The sequence below is a fragment of the Tupaia chinensis genome, unplaced genomic scaffold, assembly GCF_000334495.1.
Source record: "Tupaia chinensis unplaced genomic scaffold, TupChi_1.0 Scaffold000466_1, whole genome shotgun sequence".
In the NCBI taxonomy this organism is placed as follows: domain Eukaryota; kingdom Metazoa; phylum Chordata; class Mammalia; order Scandentia; family Tupaiidae; genus Tupaia; species Tupaia belangeri.
Genome location: NW_006159975.1, coordinates 1,593,777 through 1,612,254, shown reverse-complemented (window position 1 = coordinate 1,612,254; position 18,478 = coordinate 1,593,777). Strand labels below are relative to the sequence as shown.

The window sequence follows — 18,478 nt, the reverse complement described above, 5'->3', positions numbered from 1 at the left end:
TGCCTAACACTAAATTATGTGTTTCTGATATATTATTTTTAAGTCTGATAACAAATTTTCCAATACTACTATTATCCCAATCTTCTGAGAACACTTAAACATGGGACTAAAAAGTTTAACTAATCCAGGCAGTAATTACTAGTGCTAGTGCTGACTAGAGATGTGAAGGCACTGGCTGGTTAAAGATCTGGCATGGATATCAAAGAAAGAGTTTGGCATTCTTGTTTCCAAAATGTCTACTTAAGTTCACACATATACACACACAGATATCAAAGAAAGAGTTTGGCATTCTTGTTTCCAAAATGTCTACTTAAGTTCACACACACACACACACACACACACACACACACACACCCCACAACTTATACAACTTATTCTATGGCATACTGGCTACAAATCCAGATATTAAGCTACAGAAATCGTTCATCAAAAAGTCATATCACTTGAACACACAAAATATTTTGGGAATGTCATCCTTGCTGATAAAAGCAATTAATTGAGGGTTTGGGATATTGTGTTATATAAACAGGACAATTGTTATTTCCCTGTCAGAAGTATAATGACTCAAATATAATTTCCTCGATAGATTTCAAAGTCAATGAATCAAAGAGAAATTTATTTACTTGTTCTTGCAATGCAGCTAGCCCCTAATATCCTGATGCTGTAAGTGTGATAATACTACATCCTAGAAATAACATATTATAACCTACCAGTTCAGGTACCAACAATTTTTACTTTTCTTCCCAGAAGAGTTGCCTAAATATTTATTACAAAATCTTTGTGTGAGCATGAAATGTGATCTTGTGTTATGTGAACCTAAAACACTAGCTTTAGGGAATTTTGAGAAATCTCATGCTAATGACCAATTCGTACCTGGTAATCCCCCTGGAACAAGAACAAGGAAGCTCACTCATCTGTGTGCTGTTTTTCTTGATCTCCAACCTTGATCACTCCCATGCCATCTGTAACATATGCCAAAAAAGCATAAGCAGAAATAGAGACTTCCTTGCCTAGGAACATTCTCCTTTCTGTTACATAGGAGTGTGTCCTTTAATAATGCTACTGGAATTAGCACTTCTACTACATACTTCTTCATGTCAGAGACATCCAGAGACCAGCTCCTAAAATCGCAACTGCCACTCCACAAACAGCTGTTCTCACCTTCACTCCAATTCCTGATTCTCAATAATGAATCCAACAGCATTTTCTTGCCAGAACCCCTGTCAGTTCACCTATATGCAGAAGAGCTAGCTAGCTGAACCAATATCGATCACCTATACTGAAACAACTGACAATAGAGAATTTCAAAATATCCATAAATTAAGATTTATGCCACAGGTATATTTCCACACAGTAGAAGGTTCTCTCATTTCTCTGTAGGTCTAATGGCTAATAGATGCTAACCCGCCATATACCTCTCGCTTAATCCACAAGCAAATATTTGATATCATTGGCTTAACTTTTGGCTTTCCCATTCTGTGTTCCCACTGATTTATTAAGAAGGTTCCTGAAACTACATTCATATTTAAACATCTAGCTCCAAATAACTTACCCAAAATTTTCCAAAGAAATTAGATTTAATTATCAGTTATAATAATGTAGATGCTGTTGATCTTTAAAATATTTCATCAAAGTAACTTCCAGTCAAACAACCTATCAATATATACCAACAACTGTCTTAGGTTCATTTGGTAGAATGTATTTTTAGCTCTTATGGATTCACTGTTCTCTTATGAAAGTTGCACAAGTATAATGGCAGTTTATGAATCTCATGATTATGATGATATGACACATAAAACTGGGAAATAATTGATTTGGCAAACTAGGTCAAGAAATCTAGATAAGATAAAAATTTAGAAATCATAATATAGGCACATAAAGGATGATCTAGCCTGTCATGTTTCCCAAACACATTTTTATTTTATTCTATTTTATATTTTGTATTTTCTGGAGATATAATACTTATAAGTTCTTATAAAAAGATACATAATTGTTAGTAAATTTAATAATTGGTGTGTATTAGAGTTTTGCTATTTCTTTATGAACTAACTTTATTGTATTTATTCAGAATACAATGCTTTTTTAAAGTAGAGCCAGAGCTCTGCATTGAGAACCCATTGAAGACTACACTTGATCTTAGCCAAAAGGCCAAGAAGCGATAGGACTTAGATACGACTTATGGAAATGCATTTTCCCCCAAATTAACCTTTATCTTCAATCACTATCAAATCTCAAAAACATTATCATGAAAATTGATTAGCTGATTTTAGTACTGATAGTCAAGACCAAAGGGCCAAACAGTTTTCCAAGAAGATTTTGAAGAAAAGCACTATGAGGAATCTGTATATTGAAACTTAAAAGACACTAATTAAAACAGTGTGATATTGATATAGGGATAGATAAATAGACCAGTAACATAGAAGATAGGACTAAAATAATTCATGAATATTTAAGAAAAAAACAACATATAATAGATAGGACATTGTAGACCAGTGGAATAATGATAACTTATTCCAAATATGGTGAATAAAAAAAGATTATTCATATTGAGAAGAAAATGAAACTAAAATATAAGATTTCTACTTCACCTCATAGATACATTAGAACAGTTAAATTGTAGGACTATAAAGAATTTACAGTTTTTAGATCAAATATAGAATAACACCATTAAGACTTTAGGGCATGAAGCATTTAATAAATTATATAAAAATTTATAAACTTAATAGAAATAAAATGACAAATATTTTGCCAGCCAGATGGCATGGTGGTTAAGGTGGCTAAATCCCTCATAGTCGAGTGCACAGTTTGAGTCCTAGACCTGGTGACTTAGAAAACATACAAGATGTGAGTGCATGCATGCCCAGAATCCTGAGAGGAAAATGGAAAAGAAGAGATTGTGGCATGGTCATCCTCCTGGGGAATCATTTCTCATTTTCCCTTTCTCTCTTTCTCTCTCTTTGTATCTCTGGTGCATACACATGCCCATAACAAAAACTAATAAAAATGACAAATGTGACTGTATTAAAATTTTAATTTCTAAAAAATTAAAATAGGCAAATTTAAAAATATAAGCCGAATATTATCAGACAATATTACATACTTGACAAAAGACTGTATCCAGAATATATAGAGTTCCTACAAATCAATATTAAAAAACACAAGCAACCCAATTAAAGAGTAGGCCAAAGGAACAAGTAAATCACAGATGAGAAAAATATAAGTATTAACAAGATTAATAAAATGTGATCATATTTAATATTACTAAAGGGAAAGTGAATGGAAAAAAAGGGATATTATTCCATATTTATCTGAAAAAAGAAATGTGGAGAAAGAGGAACACGTGTGTAAATAATCAAGACCATGGCCCAGGCACAGTGTGTACATGCTGCTCAGAGGCTGTGCTCTTCAGGCTGGTCCCATGTGGGAGAACTGGGTTTAATTCCCAGTCCAACCTAAAGGTCAGTGTCAGGGGATGTACCTACATCCCAGCCACTCAGGAAGGTTGAGACAGGAGGACTGCAGTCTCAATGATGACCTGGGCAACACAGTGAGACCCTACCTAAAAACAAAGAAATAGCAGAGCTGGATGTGGTGGCATACACTTGTGGTTTCAGTTTGGTGGCTGAGAAAGAGGAAAGCAACATAGATCCTATCTTAAAGACAGAAAAAAAAGGAAAAAGAAAGAGAAAGAGAGAGAGAAGGAAGGAAAGGAGAAAATAAGAAAAAGAAAGAGAAAGAGAAAGAGAAAGAGAGGAAGAAAGGAAGGAAGGAAGGAAATAAGGAAGGAACGAAGGAAGGGAGGAAGGAAGGGAGAAAGAGAGCGAGAGAGAGCGAGAGAGCGAGAGAGCGAGAGAGCGAGAGAGAGAGAGAGAGAGAAAGAAGGGAAGGAAGGAAGGAAGGAAGGAAGGAAGGAAGGAAGAAAAAAACACATAAATTTGCCTTGATGAATGTGAAGGGTTTTACACTTTGGAGATTAATTTGGAAAATTCTGTAGCCGAAGCAGCAACAGAACACTCTCCTTTATTGCTCGACAAAGTCGATAATCATTGTAACTAAAAAATGTATCATATTAGAAAAGAAACTCCTGCAAGGGTATGCAAGGATATTGCTTCAAACACTTAATCATAGCATTGTTTGAAATAGTAAAAAGTAAAACTTGTTAATAACCCAAATAACCAGAGAATGGCCTAAATTGGTTGGTACCAAGAGGCAACACAGTGTTGCACAACTGGACTCCTATGAGAAAGTTCTAGATTCACATCCCAGGACCTCTCTTGTGCTCACTGGGCATGTGTGCTAGTGCCCATGACATGAGCTGGCTGAGACTAGAGGTGAGTCATGTTGTGAGGTGACTGTTGGAGAGATCCCTGTTGGAGATGCTGTTTTTCTTTTCCTTTTTTCCCTACCCTTCTCTCTCTATCTATCTCTGTCTCTCTCCTCCATAAAAGAAATACAGAAACTTAAACAAGTATAAACTGGGGCCAGCAGGTAGAGTGATGATGGTTAAGGCACTGAAAATCCACATGGTTGATCACAGCTTGAGTCCTGGGCCTGGCAACTTGCTTTCTCACTTTCCTTCTCTCTATCTCGTTCTTGGCAGTGCATGTGCATTGTGGCAAAATTAAAAAAAAAATTAATGATAAAGTAAAAGAAATAATTTCAATAGAAAATATAATAGAAACTGTAGTAGAGACATACAATAACAGACTTCTACACAGCTTTAAAATGAATGAACTAGGGGCTAGTAGGTAGTATAATGGCTAAGACACTGGACTCCTACACTGCCAACCATGGTTTGAGTCCTAGACACAGTGGCTTGAAACTCATGCCGAGTGCATGTGCATGCATGCTTAAAATCTCGGGAGGAGAATGCAGGAGAAGGGACTGTGGCATGGTCATCCACCCTAGGTGGGTATGTGTGTGTGTGTGTGTGTGTGTGTGATTTTTCACTTGCTCTATTCACCTCTCAATGTTTCCAGTGAGCATATGCACCCCATAGCAAAAATCTCTCCCCCAAAAAGGAATGAACTATAATGGAACTATATGTACCAGTGGCTAAATCTCAAAAAATAAAAGTGACACAAAGGTCTATAGTTAGACATTATTTATATTAACTTTTATAGATAAACAAATACTTATATAGTTAAGGATACATACATAATACTGTGAAGCAAGTAAACAAAAGTATAACCGTAAATTAAGTTTGGCCATTTATTTTGGCCAGTAAGAGGTTTGTGAGAGGAAAAGTGACTATGGGAGGCTTTGTAATGAAAATTACAGGTCACTGTTTTAAGTGTTAAATTGCATCAAACCCTGAATGGTAAGAACCCCATTCCTACGGATTAGCACATGGTGTAATGGTTAGGTTGCTGGATTTCCACATGGCCAACCATGGTTCAAGTCCCAGACCTGGTGGCTTAAAACACACCTGGTGCATTTGTATACATGACCAAAATCCCAAGAGGGGAAAGGAGAATGGATTGTGGTGTGCCAGCCCCATGGGGGTGGGGTGGGGCGTGTGAATTCTTGCTTTCTCTCTGCCTCTCCAGTGAGCACATGTGCTCTATTTCAACACAACTCTCAAAAATAAAATAAAATAAAATAAGTCTAAAAACCCATTCCTCTCTCTTACATACCCTCCATCACTCTAATCAGAGAAGAAATTACAGAAGATGTGACATGTTGAGTTACACTGGTGAAATGAGAAAGAAAAAATAGGACTAAACTGTGAGTCTTGTTAATTTTTAAGAATGAAGAGGAAGCTCAGACTAGGGAAAATCATGTCCATTTGTAATGCATTAGTATATATCAAATCCTGACTTTCTGTGGTTACTCTGCAAGGGAGAAATCCAACTACTGAGTTGTTTCAGTAAAAATTTACACATTTAAAAAAAATTGCCAGAAGGCAAATGCATTCACTGGAGAGAAAGAGAGAGAGAGAGAGAGAGAGAGAGAGAGAGAGAGAAAGCAAGAAAGCACCCGCACAGGGAATGACCATACCACAGTCCTTCTCCATTTCTCCCTTCTGCGCGGATTTTAGACATGCATGTGCATGCATCCAGAGTGCTTTTCAAGCTGCAGGGTCTGAGACTGGAAACTCACTATAGCCTTAGGGGATCCAGCAGCCTTAATACCAGATCTCAAGCTGGCCCCAACATTTGCAAGCAAAACACTCTCACCATTTAGGTGCAAATAAATCAGAAACAGATGTGTCAAGCAGAAAACACATCCACATAGTACTTGCTAATTTGAGTTGATTTTTAAATTTAAATTCTTTTTCTTTTTTTTTTTTTAAGGTTTCTGCCATGGGGCATGTGTGCTTGCTGGAGAGAGAGAGAGAGAGAGAGACAGTGAGAGGGAAAGCCAGAAATCACTGCCCAGGCGGATGGCCATGCCAAAGTCCGTTCTCCTCTCAGGATTTTGGACACACACATGAGCCTGGCCCGAGTTTTAAGCCACCAAGTCTGGGACTCAAACTGCAGTTAACCATGTGCGAGTCTAGCACCTTAACCATTATGCAATCTGCTAGTGCCCTTGAGTTGAGTTTTAAACTAGTGTGTTTTGTGCCTTCCTTCCTCTCTCAACCATAGAGTACACGCAATGTTTTGGAGCTTCTGAACAAGAGAACTAAGAGACAAAAATCTCAGACTTAGTCACTACACAGGAAGATATTACTGCATTTTCCAGATCTTTTTTTTTTTTTTTTGTCAGTATGGTCCTATCCTCCTACTCCACTGCAGTGATCTGAATTTAAATACAAAGCAAAGAAACAGTGTGTGTGTGTGTGTATATATATATATATAGTAAATTTATGTAAATTTATGACTAGTTAAGCTCAAAGTTGTGAGAACATGTGCCCAGAGGAAAGAGTTTCCATTTTGTACATCTTTTCTGTAAAGATAATTAACAGTTATGTTACCAAATATTGCTAATGTTTTAAATGTGCATGGTTCTTTACAAATCATAAACTATGTCTACATGTAGTATCTTATTTGCTTCACATGGACCTTTTGAGGAGTCTCATATTACAAAGTACCCAATCTTTGCTATTGACAATTAAATTTTTCATCACTCATTTCTTTATGTATCTCTTGAATCTGGGTCTTAGTAGGCATTGTTCTAAAAACTGAATATAGACAAAAAATAACCCCAAACAAACTCATAGTACTTAGGCACATGGCAGATGTGTACACAGAGTGATTGGAAACACAGAGAAGAATTGAACCTGACCTTTATTACATTTTTAAAGACAGATCTACATTTGTCTTGAGTATTGACAATTGTATGGCGCACTACCCAAATTTGGAGATGGTTCAAACTTTATTCTGAGGAGAATATATTTTAAAAACGGTTTTTCTCTTTCGTTATTGTTTTTAGATTTTTGCTATAGGATATGTGTGTATGTGCGTGCGTGTGAGAGAGAAAGTGAGTAATCACTTCCCAGGGGGAATTGCCATGCCACGATTCCTTCTCCTCCATTCTCTTCCTGGGATCTTGCACACACACACACACACACACACACACACACACACACACGCTTATTGTGATTTTCAAACTCCCAGGTCCAGAACTCAAACTGTAGTTGGTCATATGAGAGTTCAGTGCCTCCACCACCACACTACCTGCTGACCCATTAAAAGTGTTATTTTAAAAGCATAAGCTATGCTGGGAAATTCAAAACTTCCTGATATTATAATGATATTGAGTAGGTTTCACCAAGTAAAATAGTCTGCAGAAAAGAAAGTTTATTATAGAGAAAATACATAATTGTTTTAGTTAACTAGTGAAGGTTTTGATTATACGGAAATTGGCATATTGTAACATAAAATATTTATAAGAATTTATCTAAGAATAAAGAGTTAAAGAAAGTGGCAAATGGTAAATGTATGCTGACATATCATATATTTCTGTGTAACTTTAGATTGTAAATTAGTTCAGAGACATACCAGTGTCAAAGACCCAAATGGGAGAAAATATATACCATTTAAAATTACAACATTGATGAGTGGGTCACAGCCCCAACACCTAATCTAAAAACTGTTAACATTTTTATGCTAAAGGAAATAGCAAGAAATAACACTTCAGAAACTGAATTAGATTTGCAGTTAAATCCCTCAGATCTTTTGTCTTCATTATTTTCAATAGATCAAAGATGAATCTTATGCAACCTAAAAGGAGAAAAATAGCTGGCAGAAGATCATTTTCTGTCCAATATTTGTTCAAAAGTATTTACTAAATGTTGCTAAGAAATAAATGTTAAGATTTTGGAACATTAGGATCCCTTAAGTACCTGATTTCTTGAGTCATTTCAAAAATCATTATAGATTGATGTAAAACTAAAAGATTGGTTCAGGAAATTTTGATTAAAGGAACACTCTAATTGCATTTTTTTTATTTTAGGAGATGGCACAAAGCTAATATTAGGAGTGTTTTAAAACCAATTTCTTGAGTATAACATAATGATGTTGCAATTATAATTATGGCTAATTCTCAGCACTGTGAAACACAAAATTGTCCTATATTAACAAGATAGACAACCTGTTCAGAAGGATTTTTTTTAAATGTTGAGTAAAATCTTTCAAACAAATAACTAGAGCAATCATGTAGGAAATACACTGGGGATTTCTCCCTCCTACCTCCCCTTCCCCCAACATTAGTTACATAAGAGAATATTTTTTTCAGACTAGCATTTGGCTTACAAGCATCACAGAATGAATGGATAAATGGATAAATTCAGAGAATGAAAATCTAGAGAAAATTCAAAAACACTCTTACTTTCCCACAAGTCAACATAATCAGAGTCTATGCCACTGAGTGTTCCACAATTGTTAAAATGTCAGACACTGAGGAGTTGGAAGGGCCTTTTATAGGAGACATCAACACACTCAGAAAAAGCAGTAGATCCAGTCAAACTTTTCTGAACAACAGCTTTGTAGTTTAGAGTGGGAAATGAACAGTCTAAGAAATCTTGTACACAACCAAGTTATCATTCTTATTTTAAATCACCTGGAAAATAATATTGAATTTACACAGGTTCAGTCTATAGAGGTTTGTATTCAGGAATACAGAAAGCAAGGAGATACCTGGAAGAGATCATCAATTCTCAAGTTTACCTGGAATTCAATATACAGGTGGAGATATTAAATTATATAAACACACAATGAATCTATCTATATATCAATTTTTATATATACACACACACACACACACACACACACACACACATACACACACACACACACACACACATATAAGTTTTCCTTAGGAAAAAATTAACTTCAAAATATGGAAAATTAATCACTCATATAGATATTAATAAATACATTAAAAATCAAAAGTCATACACATTTTAATGTACAATTGGCATTATTATAGTGATGCCGCATATTGACATACAAATCAGGACTGTATCTCAAAACATCTACTACATTGAAATTTTAGGGAATCTTTTAAGAGTTGAAACTGAAGGCCCTAATCCCTCAGGATATCATGTATAAATTAATAGCCTAACTATAGACAACAGACACTCACATATATGCACGAACATATAAAGAGTACCAGAAAATTCACTTGGGTAAACAATATGAATTCTTATGAATACCCATGTGAACTGGGAGTATTCTAGCTCATTTAACCTTAGCCATAAAAGGAATGGACATTGGTCATTCTAGTCTGGTGGTACAGAACATAGATACAGCCTTTATGTGTCGGAGAAAGAATATCATATGCCTAAATTATTCCCCAGATTATTTAATATTAAAAAGTATTATTTACAAATCAACAGTCAAAATGACAGTAATAGAAATAGTCCAATTATACAAAAAGTGTATGCACATAATAAAAATATTACCAAGTGTTTTGTTAAAGCTGTATAGCTTAAGAGTAATAAAGCAATGCTGTAAATCTTAAATAAAAAATTATTAAAAAATATTGATGTAGTTTTTAATGATTTCCCACTAAAACCAATTATATAACTACAAAATTACTAGTTCCAAAATAAGATGAAAAGACTTTAGTGGCAGACTTACATCTAAAATCATAAATATAATTCAGCTCAGTGTTGTCTCTTGAATAAGTCTATATTACAACTATTTTTAAATTATGCTTATAAACTTTACAAGGGCCACATAGACGATAAAGTACAAAGGTCATACTTCATCACAGTAAACATAGACATTGTCTTAAAAATCATCCTGATTTGTCACATGTGCTTATTTACACGTTATTACTCAAAGGAGGGTATGAAATTTATCTTTGAAGTATTCAAGTATTTCACCAAAAATACCAGGCACAGTTACTGTTGTCATTTTTATGTTAAAACAAAAATCAAATATTTAATTCTTTCTGGAGTATACTATATAAAATCAATCTGTTACTTCATCTTTAAAAACAAGTCTTAATTTATGTATTCTATCTAGTCAGTAGCACCAACTATATGCTTTGGGCATGAAAGGATTATAGTTATAGAAGAGCCATACTTACCCGGTGCTTTCTTATAATTGTTATTTCATGATTCATATAATCTTTGACTTTGCTTAGGTATCAGAGTAGATCTCAACCTTCCTTGTTTTAGGAACATTAGAATATATACTCTTTTTTTTTTTTTTTGGGAGAGGCTTTTGCTATAGGGTGCATGCGCTCACCAGAAAGACAGAGAGAGACAGAGATACAGAAAGCGAGAAATCACCCTCCAGGGGGGATAATCGTGCCACAGTCCCTTCTCCTCCATTCTCCTCTCGGGATCTTGGGCACTCACGCACACGTGCCCCGTGTGAGTTTAAGCCACTGGGTCTGGGACTCAAACCACGGTCGACCACATGGGAGTCCAGTGACAGTCATTACACCAACTGCTGGGCCCAGAATATTTCTAATGACATGCCTTCAGTCACATATTTGATAATGTGCTATTAAACTAGGCTTTGGAAAACAAGCAAACGACTTGATGTATATAGTATATGCTGATTTCTACATTGTATATTCTCCCAGAAGGCCAATTCAAGCTATCAACATGATGCCATTGAATTTGAAGTTGGAAAGAAATGTGTACAGCATACCATAGGGATATAGAGTACACTACCCCCAGCATAACACTGTGATGAATAAATACGACCTTTACTTTGTGGGTTTTTTATTTTTTATTTTTTTGAGAGGTTTTTTTGCTATATGGTATGCGCTCATTAGAAAGACAGAGAGAGACAGAGAGACAGAAAGCGAGAAATCACCCCCAGGGCGGATGGCCACGCCACAATCCCTTCTCCTCCATTCTCCTCTTAGGATCTTGGGCACACACACGCTCGCGCCTGGCGTGAGTTTAAGGCACCGGGTCCGGGACTCAAATCATGGTTGACTACATAGGAGTCCAGCAACATAGCCATTACGCTAACTACTGGTCCCTAGTTCGTGTTTATTCTAATAATCTTTTGAAATTTCCAAAGACTTTTTTGGTGCGTTTCAATATTTTTGATTAAAAAAAAATAGTGAACCATTTTTAACCTAATTAAAGGTTTTGAGCATCAGCAGGCTTGGTTCTGTTAAACTGTGAAATTACAAAAAGAACCTTTATTTCCAAATAAGTTTTTTTTTAGAGTAAACATTAAAAGGTTGCACTTATTTTGTGATAAGCAAAGTTATTACAAACATTGTCATTAAAAGTGTTCAAATTCTATGACAGTTTTAGATCATCATGATGAACTGAATAGTATCAAAAGTAAATAGTACCAAGTATAGAGGCTGATGAACTTACTGGTATTTATGACACATTAATCCATTTTTAAAAATATAATTGCTTTAACCAGTCAACATTCTTGACTAATAAGTGTTGGTTAAACAACACATTTCTGTAGTTAACCCAAAGTACAATGCCACTGGCAATAAAAAAAAAAAAAAACAGTTTTATTGGCAATAAAATAAACAGATTTGTGGATTTATCTTTTTGTATATTGCTATATCAAGGTTTTGTAAAAATCCAGAAAAAGAGAGATTTACCTAGAAAGTAAAAGAAGAGAAAATCTGCATATTAAATTAAAATATACTTAACATGAGTACATTCATTTTACTTGACTTTGAAATCTCTTATTCTTACCTTCTATAAGTTTCCCTGTCTGTTCTGCACTTCCTCCAGGAAGAATCTTCGCAATATAGGCTCCAATTTCTCCATTATGCCCAGGGATTTCTTTACCACCCACAATTCTAATTCCTAATCCATTACCTGTGTTAAAAAAACAGTAAATTATTAGTAATAATTAGAGAAGGGACAGAAGTTATTAAAAGTTATAGAGTATAGAAAAATTGGTTCTGGTACCTGGAAGGAAATAGAACTGGACTCCAAACAGTTTATTACAGTACATTATTCTGATTTCAATAATAGGTAATTGGGGCCGTAGATGGTGTAGTGGTTATGTTGCTGACCTGCCACATGGCTGACCATGGTTAAAGTCCTGGACCTAAAGGCTTGCAATTCACACTGGGTGCATGTATGTGTGTGTCCAAGAACCCAGGAGGAGAATGGAGGAGAAGGGATTGCGGCATAGCCATTCCCCTGGTGGGATGATGTCATATTTTTCCTCTCACTGTCTCTGACTCTTTTCAATGAGCAAAAAGAGGCAAAAACCTCTAAATAATAATAGTAATGGGTGATATGAAATAGAATTTTGTGAATTTTGTGATGTCTCGGTATAGCTTATAATTACTAACCCAATATTAACAAATTACTTTTTAACTCAATTGCATTAAAATACAACATCTTGCTACATTTTAACAGATAATTATAAAAATTTTATAAAAGGATATTCCCAGTATAAGAAACTCCGGAGAATACAATTCACTTATGTAGTTGAAGAGCATTTTACTTACAGAAAGACATTAGAAACTATCATGAATCGATAAGACACAACTCAAAAATAAAAGCACTTATAATTTTTAGAAGAAAAGTTATCATGACCTATACATTATTATTTATTTTCAGCCTTAACTCAACAATTAATAGTGTCTGAGTATTAATATGGCATTTACTACAGGGCATGATAAAATTACTCTTGACTGATTAAAAACTCTTGACAGATGAAATTACTCTTATTTCACAGAACAGATTTTTCCATATTTAGCCACAGGGAAAGAAGATGAAGAATTATTATTATAAGCCTAAATAAGGCAAATATAAACTATTGGTAGTCTAAATTTGTGGGCATTATAAAATCAGCAAGTGTATATAGCACCAACTTTATTTTTATTAAAAATGTCAAGAGTATTTAATAATGAAAATACTAAAATCAGAATTCTTATTTCTACTAAAGTCACAATGAATTATCTTTTTAAATTGAAATACATCCTGTACTGTTTGTGACTCTTTCATAATCTCCGAATTGTAAAAGCTGGCTCTTTTCCAAGTACTTTTTCATTTTCACTTTACTCTTCAGAAACAATGGTATGCCAGTATCCACAGCTTCCACATTCAACAAGTAACACCAAATATCCCACCTTCTATCATTTGTCCAGCAGAGATGCATTTTGGTACAGTTTGGTACAGTTCCTTCTCTCCAGTTGATGTGATATTTTGAAATGAATTTCCTTTCTTCCTCCCCTCTTTCTGTCTTCCCCTTTTCCTCTCTTCTTTCTCTCTCTTCCCCTAATTCCTTACTCCCTCTCTGTTTTTTTTTTTTTTTGACCAGGATAAGTCTTCTGAAGATTCAGCCTCAGAATAAACAATTGAAAAAGCAAAACTAATTGACTATATGCTTTGCTTTTTCTGCCACAGGTGTTTTGGCCCAGTTAGTGTTCTTAGCAGAAATTAATTTATGATGTTAATTGAACATAACCATATGAATGTGGAGCATCTTCTAGTATATGCCTTAGTCCTTGATTAAGCCTGAGGATATAGTTGAATTCTTAGTTGTTTATACTTTTCTAGACATTATATAGCTGTAAATTAAGAGTACTCTTCCTGGGAAGAGTTATTTTATAGGGGAGATATACAGTGATTAAATGTAAAAAAAAAAAAAGATATAATGGTAGGAGACACCACAGGGGAAGGGGGGTGGAGAGTGAGGGATTGAATGGGAGGGGCTTAGGAAAGAAGTATTTGACAGCCATAAGACTGGAGTTCTTTTACTGAATAGAGGTGTAGGGCAATATCCTTGATTTAATAGCAATGTAATGCATAATGCTGAACAACTATATTGTGTGCAATGGAGATTTCTAACAATTAAATGTGAAGAAGAAATAAAGAAAAATAAAAAGAGAGAAGTAGATGAAGAAACCTTATTAGCCTGTCACTCATATATTAGTTTAGCCTATATTTTTTCAATGTACCAAAGATATTTTAGAAATGGTAAATGAAGGACCAACAGGTGGTGTGGAGATTAAGGCTCTGGATTCCACACTGCTGACTCCATGATTAGAGTCCTAGACCTGGTGGCTTGAAAAGGACATGGAATGCATATATGTTTGTGTCCCAAATCCTGAGAGGAGAACACAGGAGCTGGGATTACGGCATGGCCATCCCCCACAGGGAGGTGATTTCTGTGTCTCTCTCTGGTGAGTACATGTGCACAATAGCAAACCAAAACAGAAAGAAAGAAAACTAAAGGAAACAACATAAAAAAGAAATGCAAAATGAAGATTATCAAATACCCCTAAATGGTTATTCTATGTGATCTATTTTTTTAAAGTAGATTTTTAAAGATGAAAGTTATATTCTGAATTTTTTGTGTACTTATTATGTATGGACATGATCTTGGGAGCAAAACTTGCAGAACATCCGTGTGTATAGCAGTTACAACAGTGATTGAACAGCGAAAGTGTAGAAATGAAAAGGGAAATGGGCTATGAAAGAGTAACACTTTCCCTTCCATAAAAAAGAGGATGTACTCTGTTGTCCCAGTTCTGTAAGGCTGAGGTCCTGGTATAATGTGTGTAGCAAGTATATGGAAGTACATGACATCTAGAATGCAATAAATAACTATGTGAATGAACAATGAATGGATGGAAACTGAAGTGGGTATTTTTCTCCAAGTTAAGCTCATGCAATGATGTTAAAAGTAATATATGCATGTTGAGTTTTTATTAAATCTTGGAAACTATCTTTAAATTTGTATGATCTCATTAGACCTTAAAATGAAAAATGAATAGATTGGAAAATAGTCTCTATTCTACATGTGAAAGAAATGAGACATGAGAAGGTAAGTACATAAGAAAACACAAATAATACATGGGAAAGCAAGAGTGAAGCTCACACTTAATCCAGACGAGTGACTTGGCCATGAATCTCTGTCTGAGTATTGGGTCTGGTTTGGAATCAGAAGGTATGCGTGTCAGGGCATCACACTGCCGTCCCTCATTTCCCCATACAGTTACAGAGAGGAGAGTTTTGGGCGAGGTTACAATCCAATTATTCAAAGGAGAAACTACCATCATATGAAAAAAGATGCTGGGAGCCAGCCTCTCTCAGGACACAGGAGAAGAAATGTTTCTGGCTGAGGCAGCTCACATATTATACCACACAATTACATCTGTAGCATCCGCTGATTAGTAAGGAAAGATTGTCAGCATAATTTATCTTTTTGCATTGCTGCATAAACTCTTATGCCATATTTATATCTTTACCGAAACATTACATAGATGGAATTCTTATTTTTTTCTATCAAAGCTTTTAGCAATATAATACAAATATGAATAGCATGCCTATTCAATGAATAAGCCCTTGGATTAGTAATTCAATATTAATACCTTGGTATATATATCAATAAAGAACAAGGTTCATACAGGCTTGGTAACATCATAATTATTATAAAAACCACGATTTTTTGGGGAAAATGAGAAACAGATTCACAAAGAAAAATTTAAATTTGCAGAGTCACTTTAGGGATATAAATAAAATGTAGGTGTCAGATTCTGTTTCTACCATAGACTGAACCTGGTCTCATCAAGATCAAGTTGTTATTAGTGAAGGCAAAATTCAACACAGTTCAACAGCTTCTACCTTCCAACATATATGAAGAGTATTTTTTCATTAAAGCATTATTTAGTATAATTATTTTTGGTTATTTTCATTTCTCTATTGAAAATCATTGTATGTCTCCACCTTATTACTATTTGGAATGGACATGGGATTAAATGGGCTAAAAATAGTCAGACATTTCACTGAAATGATGCTTTAAACCAAAAGTGAACTACTCTTATTTTATTTTAATCTAATGTTTTGTTATATCAGATTTATTGATCTTTTAATAGTCAAAACATTTCAAAATATTTGACTTTGAGCAGATGGATTCTATTTTTTTAATCTTGTGCCAATACATTAAAATTTTTTGAATATTGACCTTGATTTAATCATTCTACATTGTGTATAAAGATGCAAGGCTAGGACCAGCAGTTAGAGTAATGGCTATGTTGCTGGACTCCCATATACTCGATGGCAGTTCAAGTCCCGGACCAGTGGCTTAACATCACGCTGAATGCGTGTGCATGCCCAAGATCTTGAGAGGAGAATGGAGGAGAAGGGATTGTGGCATGGCCATTCCCCCTGGGGGGTGATTTTTCGCTTTCTGTCTCTCTGTCTCTCTCTGTCTTTCTGGTGCGAGCACGCGCCCTATAGCAAAAACCTCTCCAAAAAAAAAAAAAAAAAAAAAAAAAAAAAAAAAAAAGATAAAAGGCATTTCTTTTGATCAAAAAGATACAAGGCATTGCTTTGTATCTCATAAATACAGCTATAATGTGCAATGTTTTGAGTTAAGTACTCTTCATACCATTATCAGGATAAAGCAGATTAGACTAAGGAAGATTAGAGTTCTGCCAGGGGTTCTCCAACATACAAAAAAAGCTAAATTTCCAACCCATTTTTTTGTCTCCTACATCCTTGTTCTATACCTTCATTCATCTCTCTGTCAAAAAATATTATAGAAGATTATTATCAATTCTTTCTCCTTTAATTGAATTCCCCTTTCTCTTGCCCATTTTTCCATGACCAGCTTCTCATACACTTAACATCCATGCCTTTATATTTCACATTACTTTTGCCACTTATCCTCCTCGCCTACAGATTAAATATCTTGAATGTCTTCACCCTACCTTACAGAATCTATTATTCATTCCTTTAATTTTATTTTATTAAGAGTGCACAGAAAAACGTGCTATACTTCCTTCAGCTTGCAGCAAAACTATAATGTCACATCCTTAGCAGAAACACAATGTACAAGCAATATTTATCCTGGCAGATGTCAGGAGAAGTGCTAATGTTTCTGTGGAGCTAGCCCTGACAGTAAACTTCATGATCGAGGAAGTGGATCCAACTTTTCACCAAACTTTACCAGGAAGAAATTTGTGATTTCAGAAGAAATACAGACTTAATCTTATTTCACTCATACACTTACTTAAAATTTATTTATTTCCTTCATGATAAAGAAAGAGAGACACATCAACACCCAAGCACCTTCAGCAGGGTCTTATGCCGTGACCCCTCCCCCTAGCCTTTCTCCACCCACCAGGATCATAGGCACATGGGCACACCCAGTGTGTATCAGTAACGGGAGACATATTTTTCAATGATTTTAATGATGCTTACACTACCTATCAAATTGATTCCAGACTCTATTTACCTACCTGGATACCATGATCGGATCCTAATATTTTATATACTTTGGTCCCTTTTATATATTCTAGGTTATAGCAAAACAAACAAAAAAGAATCCCCATAATTTATTATTCTGCATAGTAAACATGTAAGTCACTGAAAGGAATAAACTGGTCAAAAATTAAAACTCATTATTATTTGCTGAGTGATTATTTCTGAAGGAAAAAATATTCGGGAGGACAGGACCACAGTCACTCTCCCCACTGTGCTCATGGATACAGTCTCTTAGCTTAACTGCTCTCTTTACAGGAGATCAGGTGCAGTTCCTGTTTATCCCTGTGTTGGAGCATTCTGAGTCTCACTACTCTGAGGAACTAAACAAGCTAATCATATTTCCCTATAGGAAATGACTGTATTCCAATCTTTTGATACTAAAAAGCCTTCCTCCCACAGCATCCGGTTGTCCTGTATGCTCTCAGTAACAAATTCCATGTAGCCCTGTGTTGTACAAATTGCTATGGATCTCATCTGTCCAATGTCAGGTGTTAAGTGCTTGGTTCTTACCATAATAGCCCTAGGATGGATAGAAATGGCTTCCTCACTAACCAGGTGAATAGGAGGAAATACCTATTAAACACAGGACAAAATATTAGCTTGATAATTAACCAAAGAAATTATACTTAAAACTAGCTGACATTGGGACGAGCAGTTAGCGTAACGGCTATGTCGCTGAACTCCCATGTAGTCGACTGTGGTTCGAGGTCCCGGACCTGGGGCCTTGAACTCATGCTGGGCATGTGTATGTGCATGCCCAAGATCTTGAGAGGAGAATGGAGGAGAAGGGATTGCAGTGTGGCCATCCCCCCTGGGGGGGTGATTTCTCGCTTTCTGTCTCTCTGTCTCTCTGGTGAA

The 18,478-nt window shown here is 35.4% G+C and overlaps 1 protein-coding gene across 1 annotated transcript in view; it reads right to left on the bottom strand.

Moving 5' to 3' along the window:
• PCLO (piccolo presynaptic cytomatrix protein) overlaps positions 1 to 18,478 on the bottom strand; it is a 445,966-nt gene that overhangs the window by 119,473 nt on the left and 308,015 nt on the right. Inside the window, exon 13 of the mRNA XM_006155762.3 lies at positions 12,083 to 12,208. Within this exon, the coding sequence (XP_006155824.1) occupies positions 12,083 to 12,208 (126 nt within the window). The remainder of the gene's footprint in view (positions 1 to 12,082; positions 12,209 to 18,478) is intronic.